The 20,906-nt window shown below is 39.8% G+C and overlaps 1 protein-coding gene across 1 annotated transcript in view; it reads right to left on the bottom strand.

The window, feature by feature from the left end:
* Positions 1–20,906, bottom strand: part of st6galnac3 (ST6 (alpha-N-acetyl-neuraminyl-2,3-beta-galactosyl-1,3)-N-acetylgalactosaminide alpha-2,6-sialyltransferase 3) — a 78,405-nt gene that overhangs the window by 31,520 nt on the left and 25,979 nt on the right. Inside the window, exon 3 of the mRNA XM_039816409.1 lies at positions 11,346–11,755. Within this exon, the coding sequence (XP_039672343.1) occupies positions 11,346–11,755 (410 nt within the window). The remainder of the gene's footprint in view (positions 1–11,345; positions 11,756–20,906) is intronic.

Below are 20,906 nucleotides of genomic sequence, written 5' to 3'. Positions count from 1 at the left end.
GTGTAGCAGCATATTAATGCAGATGGTCTTGTGTTGTGTTTCAACAATCCAACAATCACATAGAAGTGTAATACACAAAGATACACAAAGACTGTGAATAAACACTCCTAAGGATCAAATGATTTTTGCCTTTTTTGACGATCCAAATGGAAATTCAGTGACCAACACAATTTCCCTCCCCTGCTAATAGTTTTTCTAACATCCTCCGAGTGTCATTTCATCATCAGGACACAAATGCAAATGGCTTTAAACCTACATTGTGTCATTTTTTGAGTTGATTCTTAGCAAAAAACACTTTGTTCTTTCACAAATATGTACTCATTGTAATCATGTGTAATTACTTCCACCAACTAATCAAAGTATTCTCGTGAGCATAGAATCTGACATTCAGAATAATTCAGAATACACACGAGCGAGTCGCTCGAATGAAGCGAAGGGAAGCAAAAAAGAGAATTAAAACAACAACGCGACCAAAGTTAATATTGGACTGGCTAGAACAGCTGCGTGTAAACAATGGAGAGAGCTAATTTCGGGTTCGGCCACCGTAGGCTAGGGCTAGAAAGTAATATTCAGTTGGTTGTCATATACAATTTCACTGCTAGATGGGAGAAATTCTTACACAAAGTAGCTTTAAGGAAGACTGCACTTCGCCTTTAGCTGACGGTTTTCTTCATTCCCCCGACCGCCTCATTTCTCTCTCAGACGGGGTCCCAAGAACACAGAAACTAACAAGTCGCTGATCCCCTCTTTCTTTGGGATGACGACTTCCTTGTTCTTCTGAATTGACCGGTTTTGACCTGATGAACAGCCTCCCAGAACGCTGGGATATTTGTGTTTCAGGGTTTCCAGTGGCTTCATTTAATAAGATAATTTCACAGCAATTACAAGCTTTCAACGCAAATATGTAATGTCATTACACGCTTGCTCAGTGACAAATTCTTGTTTTGGATGGAGAGCAACACGCTCAGTGCAGATTTTTAGAGCCACATACAACGGGAATCACAGCTGCATGTGGAGAAAACACAAAGAACCCCCCCACTCTCTTTTCTCTTTAAACAGTACTTCGTGATAAGCATGAAATTACAGTTCTGTAGTAATGCTCCAAACATTGTGTTTCAATCTCCTACAGGTTTCTTCTTCTCTTGACATCCAATACACAAAGCAATTATAGATACAGTCACGTACCACACACCCTGTAAACAAAAGTCTGTGCACTGGCGGAGAGTCGTTTGACATTGAAGCCAGAGGTTGCTCTTGATCGCATCAGCATGCAGATTGCATCAACAAAGTTCAGTGCTTTCTGTCACATCTCTGCACTTTATGTTAGAATATCTTAGGGTCAGGGTCATAATGATGTTTTTTTTACTTTCTTATTATGATTTATAGTTGTTAGTGGAGCAATAAAAACCCCAATAAAATGTTGAGGAAATAAATTATATTTATTTTTTTCTGTAACTGTAAAGAGAGAATAAAAAAAAACAAAATTGTCTCGCATTGCAAGACCTATCTCCACAGCGCTGCAGAGTAAGGTCTGGCCCCTTCACACATACATTCATGGATAGGAGAAGAAAAACGCTCTGGGTTGTTTGCATTTCTTTAAACCAATCACAATAGTCTTGGGCGGGGCTAAGCTCCGGACACAGCAACGGTGGCTCTGAAAAATGTTCTCGGGAAGGAACTTGTTTAGGTGGAACATTTGCACCCCGCAAAAGAAAGCGCCACATACAATATTAACTTAAGTTAACTGTTCACACAATAAAGTAATGTAAACTATTTAAATTAGCTAGATACATAGTTAAATGTAATTTTCTCTTACCAGTGTATCGCTGTGTGTATCCCCACCAATAGGTCCCTAAACGTCCCAGTTAGAGAGTAAATGCTGTAAACATATTCTTTGTAATTCACTACAATCATTCCCAGAGAGAACCAAGCAGGTCTGCCATGATCCAAATTTTCTTAAAAACTTGCCAATTTCAGCATGTAGCTTGCTAGCGCAAAGTTTGTTGTTGTTTCCTAAAACTAACAGTGTTTTGCAAGGCGAGGGAGATCATATATCGCAATCAACTTTCTCGCGCCACGCAGTTAAACGTACGTATTACAGCTACGGTAGCCTTCACGCTTTTTTCTGATGACGCCGGTCTCTTGCTCTTTTCAATATCCTTTTTCATTTTCTGGGCGAAGAAGAAGACTCCTGTTCCTGAAATTTTTAACGTATTTCAAGATAGCGCATGAATATGGAGCGTCTACCCCAGTTAATGCAAACGCAGATGTAAAATTTCAAGCCAAAAGGAATACTTGGAATTGATGGTGGAGGTAAATATTCATAAAAAAGGACAAGTTTGTGAACGGGCAACACAGATTTGATAATGAACAACTAAAAACATTACACACTGGACCGTTTAACCAGCGCAACACATTTGCAAAATTCTGCTAGCAAGCGTTTTGGGACTGAGGAGATAGATGGACCGGTGTTGTAGTCAGCCCTTGGTTCAGTTCAGAAGCGATAGTTATACAGACGTATACAAAATCCCTTTTATCCTGGAGGCAGCCCGGGGAGATCTCCATTTGTCGCAAACTCATTTTTTATCATCCTCAGAACGGTGTTAGTTGAGTCCGCGACTGCGAACCTTTGAACTGAACAAAGTGATTCGAATGAGCAAAGATTTGAGATTTCCACCTCTACTTAGCACATGCAGTGGTGGAAGAATTATCCATCTGTTACTTTAGTAAAAGCAGCAATACAGCTCTATTACAAGAAAAAATTCTGCATTCAAGATTTCACTTAAAGGAGAACTCTGGCCAATTTTTACATGAATCTTGATCTCTATAAATATGTGAGTAGAGAAAAATAGAAAAAAAGAAAACGACCAGAATCGGTGCTGGCAAACTGGAGTTGCTGCAGCTATGTCTAGTAGGGGTGGTACGGTTCACAAAACCCACGGTTCGGTTCGTATCACGGTTTTAGCGTCACAGTTTTCGGTTCAGTACGGTTCTTATTTTTTCTTTAACACTCCAGAATATACTTCAGCATATAGCTAAAATTAGCATATTGAATGCATGTTGCACAAAACGTGCACACAGTGGCAGTTCTATATTGTTTTATTTCATCATAGGTAACGTGAAATCCAAAATGTTCCCACACACCAGACTATAAACGACGCTGGCGCATCCTCCAGCTCTGGGCAGCCTCTCTCCTACTTGACATTTCTGCAGGTGACGTGACGTGACCTGCAGCGGCACGCCACTCCACTTGAGGAGCGGTCGGCTCGGTGTCTCTCAAAATCTGATGAAAATCTTTTAAACTGACCTTTGTTGATCTGAAATGAAGACAGATTCAGAAACTGCATGGCCTATTTCTCGCTTAAAATGTTTTCAGAAACACGTTTCGGTGAACTATTTTAGTACAATATGAGATCGTATTCTGAACGAGCATTCATCCCGCTCGTCATTTCCAGTAAGTGTTTTAACATAGGTGTCGAAAGTGGGCACTACGGCAGTAAGAGGTTAGTGCACATTAACAGTGTACTGACGAACCGTGCGGTACACACATGCTCCGAACCGAGACTAGCGAACCGAGCGGTTCGGGTGTTTTTTCATGAACCGTACCACCCCGAATGTCTAGAGCTCCGAGATAGCTAAAACGGCAGTTGTAGGGGCATGTTCTAGGGGGGAATAAACAAGTTTTCGTCGTGAAGGCATGACCTGTCCTCTGGAGGACATAGCCAGACCACTGGGCGCTCGGTGGATTGTTGTCAGCAGCGGCAGGCGACGAAGGTGGGGATGGGAGAGAAAGCAGAAGCAAGGATGCCAGTCGGGCCTGCTAGCCCGGCTAAGGGAATCCACACAGACCGCCACTGCCAAGCCGCCTACTCATCAACGCCAGATTGATCGCACACAAAATGGATGAGCTAAAACTACACACACAACTGCTGCGTGATGATTATCACCGAAACTTGGCTGAACACACTCATCCCGGACGGCAGCTAGCAGCTAGCAGTGCGAGCTAGCTACCGGCAGGATCGAGACAGGCTAGGTCAATTTAAACAATGTCTGAGTTGAAAACACATCTTCTTGTCACGTAAGGGCCCTGTTCATGTTGCACAGACATTTTAATTGCATTTTGTGTCTGTTAAGAGGCACAAAGGCACTCTTTAGAACATGCCCCCACAACTGCCGTTTTAGCTAACTGGGAGCTCTAGACGTAGCTGCAGCAACTCCAGTTTGCTAGCACCGATTCTTGTTGGGTTTTTTTCTATCGACAGTACTTGCATATTTATAGCGATCAAGATTCACGTAAAAATTGGCCAGAGTTCTACTTTAAGTAAAAGTACAAAAGTATTTACAGCAAAATGTAATTAAAGTATTAAAGTAAACATAATTGTTAAGCAGAATGGTCCATTTCAGACCTGTTATATTATTATGAATATAGCATGTTACTGGAATATTATTACTGATGCTTTAACACGTAAACAGCATTGTTATAGTTGGATAGTTTAATCTGTAGCACAGTATCATATTTTTGAATATGTAAAGTAACTACTAACTCCAGCTGTCAGATAAATGTAGTGGAGTAAAGAGCAATCATCTATTTAACAGGCACTTTTGAAAGGGCACTGCACTAGATGTCCTTAATATACAGGAACTTTAGAGCCAAAACCAAAGCTAAAGTGCCACAGTCAATAAATAGATATAACTTTTGGAATACATGTATGTTTTGTTTTGTTTAAGTGTTTAAATACAAGTGAGCTTTAATTCCATAGGGATGTTGTCAGTTTTAAACCAGAAAATACTCCCTCATCCCAAGAAAATCCCTATGGGTTCTTTCCCCTCATATGTCTTTCCCAATTAAATTTCTATGGAGTTTCTGCAGGCTTTTTTCAGAGCTGCAACACATGACTTTGGTAAAGAGCTGTTCACATTCACAAATATTGAACCAAATCTCTGAGACCATCATTATAACACAGAGAGGCTGTTGAACTGATGGCGTTTAATTTTAAACTATTTTAGGATGAATATGTGCTTAGTGCCAGGGGTACTCACACTCATATGAAGTGGACGACAGATTATGAAGCATGATTACACAGCAGTGACATTCACGCTAATAAAAACAGATTAAAATTAAATTCACCACATATTTGGAGGCCTATGAGAGTGGAGCATCTGTTATTATTAATTTAATCCACGATTAGACTGACTCACCCCTCATGATGAATTAAAGATGAAACATTCATGTTTGGTTCTTGCTTTAGACTGTTATTTTAACCCAAGGCATCAGCGAGCGCTTTAAGGATCGGTTTGTTGTCACGGATTCTGGTCCAGCATTAGAAATAATTTCCTCTATTAGATTATTATTGCTCAAATTAGAAGATTGGTCACATTCCCTCAATTTTATCCTCATTTCATTGTACTTGAGTTAAGAGTTTTTATGTAACAATTGCTTTACATCATTGTCTGCCTGCTCTCATCTGACAACCATAGCAAGAAACCAAACTTCCTCACAAAATAATTTGTCAAAAACATGTAAATTTACAGATTTTAATGTCACATTCATGTCTTATGATTATTGAGGAGTTAATTTCAAGCCAAATGTTACACCATAAAGTATTGTACGTTACAACAAATAAACTCATTTCATGCTGGATGTGCATCAGAATGACTGAGGGTAATATAAACTGGAGTACATAGAAGTAAATGAGTTATAACTAAATGGCTCCTGTGTTCTTCTAAAATTAAAGGTCGCCTGTGGAGTTTTTTGACGAGTCACACTTTCTAGTAATGTTTTGATGAATAGATACTAATTTCGTTCATATCTTGCGCTCTGCTTTGCATGATGATGCACATGACCGTCACAAAGACAGGGGTGACGTGACTAACTGCGGATCTTGGTGTTCGGTTTGTGTATGAGATTAAAGGTGTGGAACAGATGCATGACGTCCATCTCTTCTTATCTCAGATGTCTTTGTTACAGAACAGGAGTTAACTGCAAGACAGATGTGATGCCATAAAGTTTGCACATTAAAAACAAGTTAGACTAATTTAATGTTGCATGTGTTGACAACTGATTGGTAGATATGTATACTGGAGTAGACAAAAGTAAATGAGCTATATCTAAAAATAGCACCTGTATTCTCTCGGCTCCCTTTCTTGTAAGGATGAACTAAACTGGAGAAAATATCTAAGAAAAAGGGGAATGCCTTTAATGCCTGTTATGCTCTTGAAATATAACTCTAACCACATACTGAACTTCAGCCCAAAGGACATGTATGAAAACACTATTCTTAGCTGTTTTTATATTGTGTTATAAAACATAGAAGGTCACCTATGGAGTCTTTAGACAGTTAGTAGTGTTTAATAAGCAGATCTCTGTATTGTTTGAATCTTGTGTTATACAACATAAATGAGGACCAAACCACAGACTGAGCTACTGCCACCCCAAATTCAGTGTGATTGACTTGTCTTTAAATGCACAAAAAAAAAAATATTTATAAAGAAAAAACATGTTTGTTTCCAATGATAAGTACAAAAGTTACCTTGGGTTGTAAAGACCTTTCTAAAAGTTAACAGAGGAATGTAATACTGAATAATCCTGATTCTGTGGAATGGGAAAAGACCACACGAATGAATAGGTACACACAGGGACAAATTAAACTGCCCACACTATCAGAAACAGACTGTGAAAACACACACATCCACATCATCACAGCCCTAAGTACATACACATGCTATGAAGGACCAGCTGGCTGGGAAGCAGAGACCCAGGTCACGCAGGTCCAGGTGGCAGTGCTGTAAAGTGACACTGTGATTTAAGTCCTGTGTCGTCGTAAGGTCTGTTATCTACCGCCGCTAACAGGGCCGCGCCGATACGGTCCGACAGCCAGCGACTGCAGCTCAGGAGGTAGCGCTGATAATGGATAGCTTCAGCCTGTGCAACTTCCAGCCGCAGTGCGCAATCACATGAATCATGTGTTTAAGCTGCTGTCAAATACGTTTACATCCAGGGATGTGGTCAGACTTTTCATTGTCTTGGCTCCTGTTTGATGTTGATTCAACTTTTTCCTGCCTATTTCTGTCAGATGGTTTTTTTTGCTTTTTAAATGGAGCAAGAGAGTAGGATGAGGAGCAAGAAATGTCCCTGGATGTCAATGTGGTGATGTGCCTTAGAGAGAGGTGTATCTTGATGACTCAGCTGTCTCTTTGTTTGAAAATACATAAACACGGTTTCCGTGCCAGCAAGCAGAGACTATTTTCAACCGCAGAATCCTGTGTATGTAATGGTGTTGAATCTGTTGTGTATTCAATAACTGGATGGTACAGAGTTTAGAACATGACTTCTGTATCTACATCTCTGTACGTTCTAAAAGAAACTCATTACACATTATGGTTATTTAGAGGGCCAACTCAATCACATTATTGTTATTTAGAGGGCCCACTCACTTCCAATTCCATATTACACACCGTAGTATGTACACCTTTTCATAGTATGCTTTTTTTTTAAGTCAATATAAGACACATTTTGTTATCTGAAAAATATACAACAAATGTGCAAACGAATGTCATTTACACTGTGAACACATAAAACATAAAAAAAAATTTGCAATGTTAATCCAAAGATACAGATGTATTCTATCACTTCCTGTTAAAAAATGGTAAAGAAAAACTCATTTGTTTGCATTCTAGCTGCAAACAGTACAGTTTATACAGCAAAAATGAGTGTATCATACATACTATATAACAGGCCTTTTTCACAGCAGACGTTTTGACTTGTCACAGAAGGAAAAGCACAAGTGTAAATCATTAAATTAATAAGTTTTTTTGTGATTGTTGCTGGCAAAAATCCTTGATGATCGGCACGTTTTCTTAAAAAATGCAATGGAATATGCGGGATATTTATGCAATTTTATCCTATGAAATTGCGGGAACTTGCAAAAATTGCGGGAACTTGCAAAAACTGCGGTTTGATGAAAAAGAGAAAAAAAAGTGATTCCCCCAACACCCTGCTTTTCAGTGATGTTCACGTCGCGTAATTACGTCACTTCATAACATTCCCATGGCAACAGGGGAAAATGGCTGCTCTTGTGTGAAGTAAACGCAACATTTTTCAACTTTCTGCTAAGATATAAGTGACTTTTTTGCAACGAAAATGTGGGGATTATGAAATCATGCAAGCCCTGCATATTTTGCACGGAAAGTGGGGTGTATTTTAAAAAATGCGGCCCCCGCATAAATATGCGGACTTTGGCTGATTATGCATTGAATCATGCGATCGCATAATCGCGTTTTTCTGGAGGGACTGAATAATGGCTGAATTTCATTTAGGTTCAGGGTCCTGGTATTGTGCATGCTGGTTCATTATCACACTGTCATTTCTTACCGGGACACTTTAAAAAGACAAATACATGGTTAATGTTGCCATCTGTGCTTTTCCTACTATGACAACTCAAAATGTCTGCTGTGAAAAATGCCTTTTAGTGTATAGTATCAAATTTGCCACAACAATCACTTTGAGTATATATTTAATTTTATCACTTTTCCAGTGTGAACACACTATATACTCAAAATATGCTTACAATTAATATGTACTTTGGCATTGGGACACAGCTAGTGGCTGTTTATTAGTTCCTTTTTGGCACTTGATGGTCTCGTTTTGCCTTTTTGATCTACTCCTGATTTGAAATCAGCGTCATGGAGTTAACTCAGGCTACTTCAGCCCTGTTTAGATCATCGTAACCCCTCTACCTCTGAGTCTCCTTAAGTTTAACTTCTTCGCCTCTGTCCAAAAGTGACTGAACTTCCTGACAGATTCTTTACATATGGTTTTAAATTACAGGCTGAGAGACGGTTATTTGGTTGACTGGCGAGTCAGTCAGCCAGCACTGCGTTATGCCAGATCAGCAAGTCAAAGCCTCTCCTTTGCTGCTCGCGGCAATCTGGATCATTAGAGTTGTGTTCGATCCCTGTGCCATCTCAGCCAAGCTGATGATTATCCCCCACACCGTGCAGCAAGCAGTGACAGTAAACCAGTGAACACACACAGACAAGTGACAGGATAAAGGCAGACGAGCTCCAGTAAGAGTGTTTTAAGAGTGTTATTTTGTTGTGAACTTTAAGACATTTCTAAATCAGAGAATCTATTATCAGAGAAAATATATCGACAGTATATTGTTTTGGATCTTTCAGAGTGTTATATTGCTGTGGCCTTTAAGAAAACTAGTTTGCATGTAAGCAACATAAAGAGGTGTACTTTACTTCTGGAGTAATACCATATTGTATAAGCTCAACAGAATGAAAGAAGTCACTCCATTCTCTCTCTCTTATTACTTAAAATATACTGAGTTACTGCTGTCTAGTCTGATTTAAATGCCATTACCGTGGACACTAATTAACTCTCAATACTGGAATATGTGTAGCCAAGTTTTAGACAAACACAAACAAGACAGAGATGCAGGGAAGCAGACATATAGAGAAACTTCTCAGAGCTCGTCACATATTCATTAGATGTGGTTCATTGTTCACACCTCAAGTTTCTGTCTCTGTTACCAATCCGTAATGATTGAAGCGCTGCATCACACCCAGGAGCATTATGTCCTGTAATGAGATTCCTCTCCCCGAGCATACCTCCCTAATCCTACGTCTCTATCTGCGCTTTGTGGGCCTTCAAAACAGCTGAGCCAGGCTGAACATGGACACTGTACATGAAATTCTATGTTAACCCTGCCATCCTGAATAGAAGTCGAGACAATAGAGCTGGAATGGACTGGATGCTATGCCTATTACCGAACATGTTAATCCTCTTAAGAAGTTAAGAGAGGTCTGAATGACATGAGGGAGAGGCACGAGTGTAGAGCTCTGTGGAAATCAGCAGAGGCTAGTCTGAGAAATGAGGTTTGTCCTAAACAATAGCGAGCCTGGAGCCTGGTTCTCGTAGTCATTAACCTGCAATTCTCTTTAGGGACTTGATAGAGAAAGGAAGTACTAGGTGGGTCTGCATGGAGCTAAATCAGGGCCAAATGTTTTGTTAATTTGAAAAATATATATATAGTTGAAAAACTAAAGCTTGAAATTGAAAATTTCTAAAACTTGAAAAAAATAAAACCCTGTATTCAAACTAAAAATAAGTGTACCAATTTTTCTTTCAGTTTGAATAAAATTTAGATTAAATTCTGGAATTATTTTGAATAAATTATAAATTAAAATTTTCACTTTTATATTTGTTTTCAGTTCCACATTTCATGTTTTCAGATTCAAAACTTATTTTTTTATGGCTTCAAATCTTTATTTTTTTCAGTTTCAGATCAGTTTTTTTCAGTTTCAGACTTTTGGCCCTGATTTTGCGTAGGGGCGTGGCTTCAACTCAGAGGGGCGTGGAATTATGAGTGACATAACAAAGAAGGCAGAAGACTCCTCTTTCATGTTGCCTTCAGGAAATGGTGTTACTGCGAGAACTATGACTGAATGCTTTCTATCCACTATATACATGTGATTTTTACTTAAACTGATGCCAGTGACAAAGTTCCATTTAAAAAAATGTTTTGGACAACACGTGGTACCAATTACACTATAAGAGCAATAAACTGTGCCAGATTCGTGCAGATCAGCAGGAACAATGACTTCTCCCACTTCCATGTACGACTTTGAATGTAGCACCACAGTATTCACTCGCCAAGGCAACCTGCTGGCACCAGCGCACAGGTAAGACATGTGAAAGATATTAGCCTTTTTGAATAGATACTTTGGGACATTATCCCCGAAGTGGCATTTTTCTTGTCATTAACACAAAGGTCTTTCTTTAAATAACAGAGTGCAATTTTAGCCTAAGTTGTTACCAAATCTCCCAACAAACACTCTTTCCAACTTTTCAGGTTACTGATCTGTAGCTTGAATATTTTTTACCATTTTTGCATAAAAAATGCGCCAAGGCGCTGTCAGAGAAGTACGGCTGCAACCAGGGTGTTTAGAAAAACTGCCAGAATCATGCTACCTCATTAACTGGATTTTCCCTAGACCGGCATTTGGCTGTTTAACCCAGAATGTACATGCTTCTGAGGCTCCTCATAAAAGCTTTTCGCTAGAAAATGGCCTCCAGTGCCGTGTTGAACCTCTTCAGAGGGAAAGCTAAGTAACTGACTTTGATAAGGCCTCTTGAAAGGGAGGATTTAAGACAAGGAAAGCACAGAGAGAGTTGAGCACACCATCAGTATCAATACAGTCAATATAATAGCAGTGAACAGAACAGTCAATGTCAAAGTATTGAGCAGTAAAATTGTCAGAGAGAAAAATTGGAGGTCTGCTGCATAATGTTGTGATGCCACAAACAGGAGCAAATAAATAAATAAGATCTGACTCACCTATCTTTACCCGTCTCATTCTTGAAGACCATGTCGCAGTATTTCATCCTGTCCTCTGTGGTGACATAGATGCGTGCATGAGGGTAGTTCTCAGCCGCCTTTTGCAGCATGTTGTACACAATGCCATTCCCATCCTTCCTCATGTTTCGTAGAGGCCCCCACACAACGTACACAGTGTCATTACCCTGGCCAAAGAAGTACTTGGCGTTCTGCAGCAGTAGGGGGACGCTGGTGTGCGAGACAACTCTCAGCGTCGTCCGCTGGCCCACGTCACGTTCGAAGCCCTTTGTGGGCGCGTTGTTCATCCGCCAGATGCAGTGAGAGCGGTCGATTTGCGGGCCAGCAGCCTGACCCAACATCTGGCCAGAGCTGGACACGATGCTGCAGAGCTCACAGTGCAGCTTCAGATGCTGCAGGAGAGGAAGACAAGTCCAAGTCAAGTCTCGAGTCAATAGAGGCAAGTCTAAGTTACGTCTCAAGAGTCTCAGGGTAAGTCTCAAGTTAAAGTCAATCAGGACAAGTCAAAATCAATCAAAAAAGAAATTCTAATCAAGTCTCAACTCAATTAAGATGAGTCTGACTTAAGTTTCAAGTCTGTGAGATTAAGTTTCAAGTCCAAAGTTAATAAAGAAAGACAAGTCAAAGTCAAGTCACAAGTAATTTGAGACCTGTCCTAATTGAGTCTGAAGTTTGTTAGCGTAAGTCTCATATCAAGTCTCAAATTTACAAAGTCAAGTCACAAATATTCCTGAGCAATACGCAATTCAAGATCCAAGTTTTTCAGGTCAGAAGCTGACTATAATAATGCACAGGCTTAGTAATGCAAGACCTGTCTGTTGCCATTTCATTTGTTTTAAATAGAGGCTACAGCTACGGTTAAAGAGACAATAAGCAATCTATAAGTTCTATCAACAACCAAGGCAACAATCAGTGGTTCAGCTCACACAATAGAGGCACAAGAAAACTAGATAATAAGAACAGAGACCAAAGAGAAAGTAAATACAGTATATCACAGTGAAAAATACTGCAGTGCTTTATCGTTTTCTGCATAGCTTAAGGAAAAGGCTTTTTATCCTGCTTATATACAGATAACAACATCCTCTTTCATTAAGAGGCTGAAAATGCAACAAAAAAAGTTGGCAAGGGGACAGGGGTGGTCTTGAAATTACTAGAATAAACACAAGACAAGTATAATTTAAAACAAGAAATCTTAGCTACTGGTAAGATAGCCATTGCTATCAATGATCACTCTTTCAAGTCTGGCAGAATTGTATGACCATTATGTGTTCAGGGACAGAAAGAATCTTTATCTTTTATTTGAAGTATTTGAAAAAAAGTGATAAATACTCTTCGAAAATGGCCTCCTATTGTGCAATTTATTAAAAGATAGAATCCCTGGTGAAATGAACTGGAGACATGTTAGAAATCCCTGGTGAAATGAACTGAAGACATGTTTTAAGTATGCCTAGCTCTTGTATTTTAATTAAACTTAATTAGGTTATTTTTTTAATACTGACTGATAACCCCTGAGTCTAGTTTTCTTCTAAAATATACTGCATCTCCTGTAGTTTAATCTTTATCTCATGATATTACAGTTTGTGATATACTTTATATGTATGCAATAATAATATTGTAATAAAGTTATGTTTTGCCAAGGGCCTTGTGTGATCAGAACATAAAATAAAATACATTTGGTAATTATTTATAAAAAAAAATATCAGGGTTTTACAGCCCTATATAATTTTCTTTTATGTCCTAAGACTAATGTCACTGTGCCCGGAACTAACATTGATTAAGTTAATTGAATATGGGACCTCAGAGGTTACAACAGAGTCTTACTGCAGCAATGCAGAAAGGAAAAGCAAGGGAGTTGCGCCATTTATCTTACAGTGTAATTTTTATATATCTTATTATACTTTACTGGAGCGAGGGGATTTGTAATGAATCTTCAATAATAGCTCTTAGCTACGCTTTGCCAAGAGAGGAAGAAAGCTCTCTGAATCCGAAATGGGAGATTTACCTAATTGAAGCAAATATGCTTGGTTTGATTTGATGAGATTAAACTTACTTAAGTGAACAAATGCAAGAGAAAGTTAAAAAAGGAAAAGCATTGTGTCATGACTAAGCCCTGTTTGATCATTTGCTTAATGGAGAATAGCTGTAATGTCACTGGTTTGAATGTAAATTGCATTTGTGCTGCGTTCTGGCCGACTATTGTGAAACTCTCTCTTGCATGTTCTGCGTTTAATCAACAAACAAGATAGTTTTACAGAATCCCAGAAGACAACCCAGTAAATTACATAACGACTACTTGGCTTGTCAGCACTCATACAACTCATTGTTGTGTATACAGAAGATCAACTGCTCAGAAAGGAAACAACACAAAAACAGCGTTTCTTTCATAAATTCTTGCGTGAATTACTTCAACAGAGCTACCTGCCATTGCTTTTCCTCTCATGTATGTATCAGTCATGGGTTAAGAAATGATCTCTGGACCTGGGCTGGTAGCTCTCCATTTACTTGGTGGTTGAGACACACATCACCGCAGCCTTGAGCTGTCAGCAGCTCGTCCATCATCACCCCCCCCCCCCCCCCCCCCCCCCCCCCCCCCCCCCCCCCCCCAAACACAAACCCCCCCCCCCCCTCCCTCCCCCCCCCACCCCCCCCCACACCTTACCACCCAACAACCCCCCCCCCCCCCCCCCCCTCCACCCAACAAAAAAAACACCCCCCCCCCCCGGCGGGGGGCATCCCCCCCCCGGGTGTTGTTTTTGCATATAATTTATAATTAAAAACAACATTAATATATTAATACATGCATTTATTTATTAACAACATAAAAAAAAGATCATCTAATGACTAAAACCCTATTAGAACATTTTTATTTAGTATATAGAACTGAAATATAGTTCCCAACAAATCTCTGAACATTATGTCCTGTAACTCGATAAAATGTTATGGCCTTGTCATCCTCTTAGCTGTGTCATTTTCAGTTTCTAGTTCATGACGATACCGTTTCATGTGCCATGCAGGAACCACAAATGGAGTGCGCTTTTATAATCCCAATAATTTTGGCACGCTCTTATAAGTACAAAATCTACTGAAAGCCTCAGATTTTAAGGCACGAGTGTGTCAAAAATAAAGTGGGTTATTTAAAGAAAAAAAGCAGGCTTAATGCTGGGAACTTGGTCATCATTAAATTATAGCACTGGGGTGTGAACTTACCCTTGACGTTCATTAAATTGCTCTAAACATGATTAATTAATATGCAAACATTATTACATTAATGTGCCAAGTCCCAGTGTAAGATGCCTCCATGGCACTTAAAAATTCATTGACTGGCTAAAGCTGTCTGCCAAATGATCCTCTCGGGGTACATACATACAAACATACATATACATACATATATATATATATATATATATATATATATATATATATATATATATATATATATATTATTTGTCATTTGTACAATTACATAGACTATAAAAATAGTGGACGAACCATCTGTGACATCACACATTGTTTTGCGGACTGCCGTTTTGAAGCCTCGAGTTTGGCAATACGGGCATCGCTATCTTGATTTTTTTGCAACCGGATGTGACGATTTTTTACGAGAGGGCAGAGCAGGGATGATGCGGCCAAACCAATATTGTTTATGGTTACAATGACGCTAAAGGGGGAAAGTTACATTTTTTTAACTGAAGCGAGTCATCCAGTGGAGATTTACCGGCAGGTAAACGCAGCCCTCCGGGTACTACCGCCATTCATCTGGTCGGCATAACACGGAACAAGACATTTTTAGGTGCCCAAATGTTCCAATTAACTTTGATAAAGTGAAAACACACAGTGAGAGGGTCAAAGTTTGAGATGAAAACCTGGACCCCCAACAGCAGTACCAAAACAAGTTACACAGCTATTTTAATGTAGACAGTTCTATGGATATACATTACTAAGCCTCTGTCCTAAATTGACAGGTCGACGTGTGGGTTTTGTGACTAAACCTAACCAAACTGCAACCATTTCACAACGTTAACCAAGTGTTTCAAACCGCGAGCATAAAGTCTAGGTATGAGGACAGAAAACGCTCCTGTGGATTGTATTTCATGCCACCGCTAGGGGCTCTAGTTTGAAAAAAATGCCCTATGGATCGTATAAGAGGGTAGGAATGAACAACCTATATGGTTATATGGTTTGGAGGACTTGTTGACTAATATTAGGAATGCAGGACTTGTATTTGTGACACAGTATTTCTGCACTGCAACTTTCGTTAAACCTACATTGTGTAATTTTTTGAGATGATTCTTAGCAAAAAAAAACTTTGATCTTTCACAAATATGTGCTCATTCATGTGTAATTACTTCCACCAACTAATCAAAGTATTCTCGTAAGCGTAGAATCTGCCATTCAGAATCATTCAGAATACATATGAGTATGTCGAATGACGGCTGCCATGTAGCGCCTCCATCTTTAAAATACCTTAGCCAGAGAGGGACATACCTCCGTCTTTCGTGCTTTTAGACTCAGTGGCACCGTGACAAATGCCAGCCGGGAGGGAAAAAGAGAATTAAACGCGACAGGCAAAGCAATAAGACCAAATTTAATATTGGAGTGGCTAGAACAGCTGCGTGTAAACGATTGAGATACTAAGAGCTAATTTAGTTAAAACAGTTAAAACGCGCTCGGAATGGGAGGGGCTAGAAAGTAATATTCAGTTGGTTGTGATTACAATACAATTTCACCGCTAGATGGGAGAAATTCTTACACAATGTAGCTTTAAGTAAAAGATCCAAGCACTTCTTCCACTACTGCTAACTAGGGCTGGGCGATATGGCCTAAAAAAAAAAATCCCTGATTAAAAAAAAAAAAAAAATCGGATTTAAGATTTAAATCGATTTTTTTCTCCCTCTACTTAAAATCAATCTGCAGATGACAAAGAAAATGTTCAAAACAAGTTTTATTTTGTTTTGACTCATACACACACGCACACACATGGGGCATGTATACCATTATGATTATTCATGCCAATTTTGTGGAAATATAAATTGGTTTGAGTTTTTTTTTTTTTTTGGGGGCTATATATTCAACAACAACAAAACGGATGCGTGAGATAAAGCTGTTTTCACACATACAGGTAATTCACTTCTCGTTCCTCGCTAAAAGTTCAAATCATTTCAACGTTATTGCGCAGCCTTGCCCCTATCTTCACCTGTTGCTGAATAACGTACGTTAACATCCCATGGTCTCTTGAATGTAGCATACCTGTAGCAAGCTCCTTCGTAGCGATAAAAACAAACGTCGAAGCGGAGCTCCGTGCTACACAGCGGCGATTGCAAGTTGTTTAAGCCGCTACAGACCTCCGTCACAGCTCCGTCGTATCAGCGGCATTTAGTAGATGTGTTGAGCCGCAAAAGAGTTCCTCAACACCGCCTCTGGTCCCCCGCATGGTGCTCCTTCAGGTCAGCAGCTGGTGGTTCAGTTATCCGAGAATAGGTGACTCTCAGCCGGGGACAGTGCACCGCGAGCGGCCAGTCATTTCGGCGGAGATTACGGTTAAGTAGCTAAGTAATGAAACGACTGGTTAAGAAAATAATTAATGTTAGTCCCTGTCGCTGCCATGTTGTTTGTGTATCTCTATGGCAAACGCGCAGGGGGAGGGATGAGCCCGTTCGGAGCTAAGGGAGCCCAGAGGGGAGTGTCGGCGGATGTTAAGGAGAAAATCGATTTTTCATTTAAACTACACATTCGAGTTAATCGATAAAATCGATTTATCGCCCAGCCCTACTGCTAATAAGGTAAAATACAGTTTATGTCTGAAACGCCATCTCAGAAAACAAATGAGAGAAAAGGTAAAGAATTTCTTTAACTAAAAAAGCTGCTGATTCTGCTTAGTTTTTAGGTCAGCCTGTCCACCAATATTGTATCATCTAGCTACGTCATCAGTTCAACATTCTAATTTGTTCAACACTTTGGTTTATGACCAAATATCTGGAAAACTTTTGACATTCCCATCAACATCAGCTGTACTTTGTGTTTAGTGCTAATTAGCGAATTATGATTATGATAACATGCTACACTAAGATGGTGAACATGGTTAAACATTACCTGCTTAACATCAGCATGTTAGTATTGCCATTGTGAGAATCTTCGCATGCTGACGTTAGCATTTAGCTCAGCCTCAGCTGGTCCAGAACCAGAAGAATTCTCATTAAAATGATCTACAAAGAAATCCAAAATTAGAAGCACTGTCCCTCCATAGTGCCCATTGTGTACATTTAAAGGGGTCTGAATTTAAAAAATTCAGGTCTAAATGAAAATATTGAGTTTCTGTCTGCATCTGTGATAGACTCAGGGGCATGCATGTAAAGTGCCACAAGACAAATGTTTTCTATTTCTCCTGAAAAGCAGAGCGGGAACAATTTATCACACCTGGAGGCAGACTCAATCAAATGAGGAAAATAAGCCAGACCATTCCCATGCTACCAGGTTATGCATTATACATGCTTGCAAGAGGTTTATAACACCTCAAATGACACCTCACTGTGGATCATGTAAGACTGCCTTAGTGTCCGGGAGAAATATTACTGCTTCTTAAGGTGTTGCTGTGTGCTTAACAGAGGCTGACAGCTCACACAGCAGGATTTCACTCCGGATGTAATCGCTCACGACACCCGGCACAACACTATCACCTTGACCAGACCTCCACTATTCTGTCCATTCTTTGTCAGAAATGTCGGAGAGTGCAGAACACTTGACACTCATGTTCAGGCCAATCACTGCCCCTTCTGATACGCTATAAAGAACTCCCTGGTGGGGGAATTTGAGCCGAATAGAGGCCTAATTCTGCAGAAGCTGCCAGTCTTGCCTATGATTTGCATAAATCTCCATGAGGAGAGGGCAGTGATTTAAGAAGGGTTGTCTGGAGGCAGAAGGAGGTGCAGACGTAGTGATTGGTGTAAGATGTGATTGCCTCTGGGCCAATGTTGTGTGGATGAAGCTCTCCGGAGGCAGAGGGTGACGCTCTGAATTAATCTACCAATATCAGCCTGCTGAATATAAGGCATCCACTACTCATTAAGGACCAACGCATCCATCGCAACTCCCAATCGAGATGTATTGCAACCCAAATGGAAAGCACAAACCTCATTCCCTGTCTGAAGCAAACATTGCATGCATCTCTGCAAGGAAAAATATACGATTTTCCTGCATGACTACCCGATATCCAGCGTATTAGCACAATTTCCGTTTTTCGCCGGCTGCCTCACCAAACAACAAACACACAGCTTGGTTTTAACATTTTGATGTGGTGGGAATTAAAAGGCTTTGATATTTCAATTTCCATAAATGGTGCGGGGAATATACAACACAGAGCTGTTTGAAAGCAGAAGAATAGAATCACGGACAAGAGTGTTTGGAATTACAAAGAAATAATGCACACAAGAGACATCAAACAGGCATTTTCAGATCCATCACAGAGAACCTGATATAATGAATTAATAAAATCCTCAAGAAAGTGCTGCACTGTCTGCATGAGTGCATTTGAAAACACCTTCATTATGGAGGTGAAGCTGTGTGATGGCAGGTTAATGTTAACTGAGGGTTTTAGAATATGAATGCATCATAAAATATGTTTTGTTATCATGTCTTGCTGACTGGTAAATTAAATAATTTTCAAACTATATTAAAGCTGAAAACTTAAGAATCCAACTTGTGATGTAAATAAACGTCTTTCAGTCAGCTTTTAGTCACATTATATCTTACAAATGGAAGTTTCACATTGTTTGCCTTGATTACTGATATATTACCACTTTGTCCTTTTTCATAACTTATTTGTCATCTTTAATTGGCTTCTCTAATGTATGTACTCTAAAGCTTTTAGCTGTGTGTATTGGGTTTTTATCATTTGACGACAACCAATCAATCAATCAATCAATTAGTGTAGCTAAATGAAAATATAACATCCATAATTTGCCATAAACTACAATCTGAAGTAACCTGGGTCGATGTATATTTTGCAATATGAATTCACTTAAACAACTTAAACCTGCATTCATTCATGCTAAATGTTTCACTATGTTCTGCTGTTAAAGGTCCAGTGTGCAACGTGTTTAGTTGTTCATCCTCAAAATCTGTGTTGCCCGTTCACAAACTTGTCCTTTTTCATGAATTTTTACCACCACCATCAATTCCAATTATTCCTTTTGGCTTGAAATTTTACATTTGCATTCGCATGAACTGTGGTAGACACTCCATATTCATGCACCATCTTGAAATACGTTAGCCGGTAAGGGACATACAGGACATACTGCTCCGCCTTTTGCGTTTTCGCTGTCACATGATAAAGTCACAGGTGCTGCTAATGCTGCTAATGGGTATCGTAGCTTCCCGGCCCCAGCAAGTTTGAAGAAGGAAACATGGAGGTCCACACATATTCAAAATCAAAAAATTTCTTCGCCCAGAAAAAGAAAAAGGATATTGAAAAGAGCAAGAGACCGCCGTCATCAGAAAAAAAAGGCTACCGTAGCTGTAATATGTACTTTGAACTGCGTGGCGCGAGAGAGTTGATATAGCGATATAAGATCTCAACGCTAGATGGGAGAAATTCCTACACATTGGACCTTCAAAGATGCAGTAGGTAAGTCTTATAAAACTAACTTTCTGTCATATTTGCTGAAACTGCCCCTATGTTCCAGTAGAACTACATGAATTATGTAATATAAAAAAAATCCAGCTCCTCTGGCACCACCTATAGCCTGTTGTGCGATTGGCAAAATTCCACCGCTCCCGGTTGATTTTCTCCAATCACGGCCACAGGGTGGGTCTATCTGCCTGTCAATCACTGCTAGGGCACGCACACGCATATAAGAGCGTTCTCCCCTCCCCCCTCCCTGCGCACGAGCTGCAGAAAGGTTTCCCTAAACTCGGGTGAATATTAGAGTGGCTTTTCAGAGGTGGCGTGAGCTCCGGGATTTTAAAGATCTGAAGAACGATGCAGATGTAGCCACATTTCTTCTCGACAGGTAACATAATTACCATAAATGATTTATCTTTCTCTTGGTTAATTAGTAGTCAAAAGTCCACAAAGCTATGTTGGTGAGGATAATAGTAACGTTTGCACAGTGGTCGGTCTGATATGATGCTGAAATGGTTAACGCTAGCCTGCTAGTTAGCATCATTTTACGGTTGGTGAGTAAACATTGTGTTAGTGTTTAGTTTTTCTGACATGCCGGCCGGTAGTTCTGTCAAACTCCCTTGTGTGGGAGGGGCTTAGGAGACGGTTTGGGCTGCAGCAAAAAGGGGGGAGGGACTGAGAAGTTTTCGATGTTCAAATTTGTTGGTAAAGTCCTGGATCTTCACAATCTTACCTACAGCAGCTTTAAGTGCTGTAACCGACACTATTAGCATAAGCAGCAAGAAAGGTACCAAGATGCTAACCAGTGGTTAGAGTAGTGAGACTGAATAGCAGCTCATATCAAGTCTAGTAGAACATCTCTGTACAGATTTTTAAAAAGAGGAGAAGTTTTAATAAATGAAGTAGGCCTAGCTGTTTGTCATTGT

This window comes from Perca fluviatilis, chromosome 11, assembly GCF_010015445.1.
Source record: "Perca fluviatilis chromosome 11, GENO_Pfluv_1.0, whole genome shotgun sequence".
Classification (NCBI taxonomy): Eukaryota; Metazoa; Chordata; class Actinopteri; order Perciformes; family Percidae; genus Perca; species Perca fluviatilis.
The sequence above is the reverse complement of the archived record's forward strand: the minus strand, read 5'-3'. Positions and strand labels throughout refer to the sequence as shown.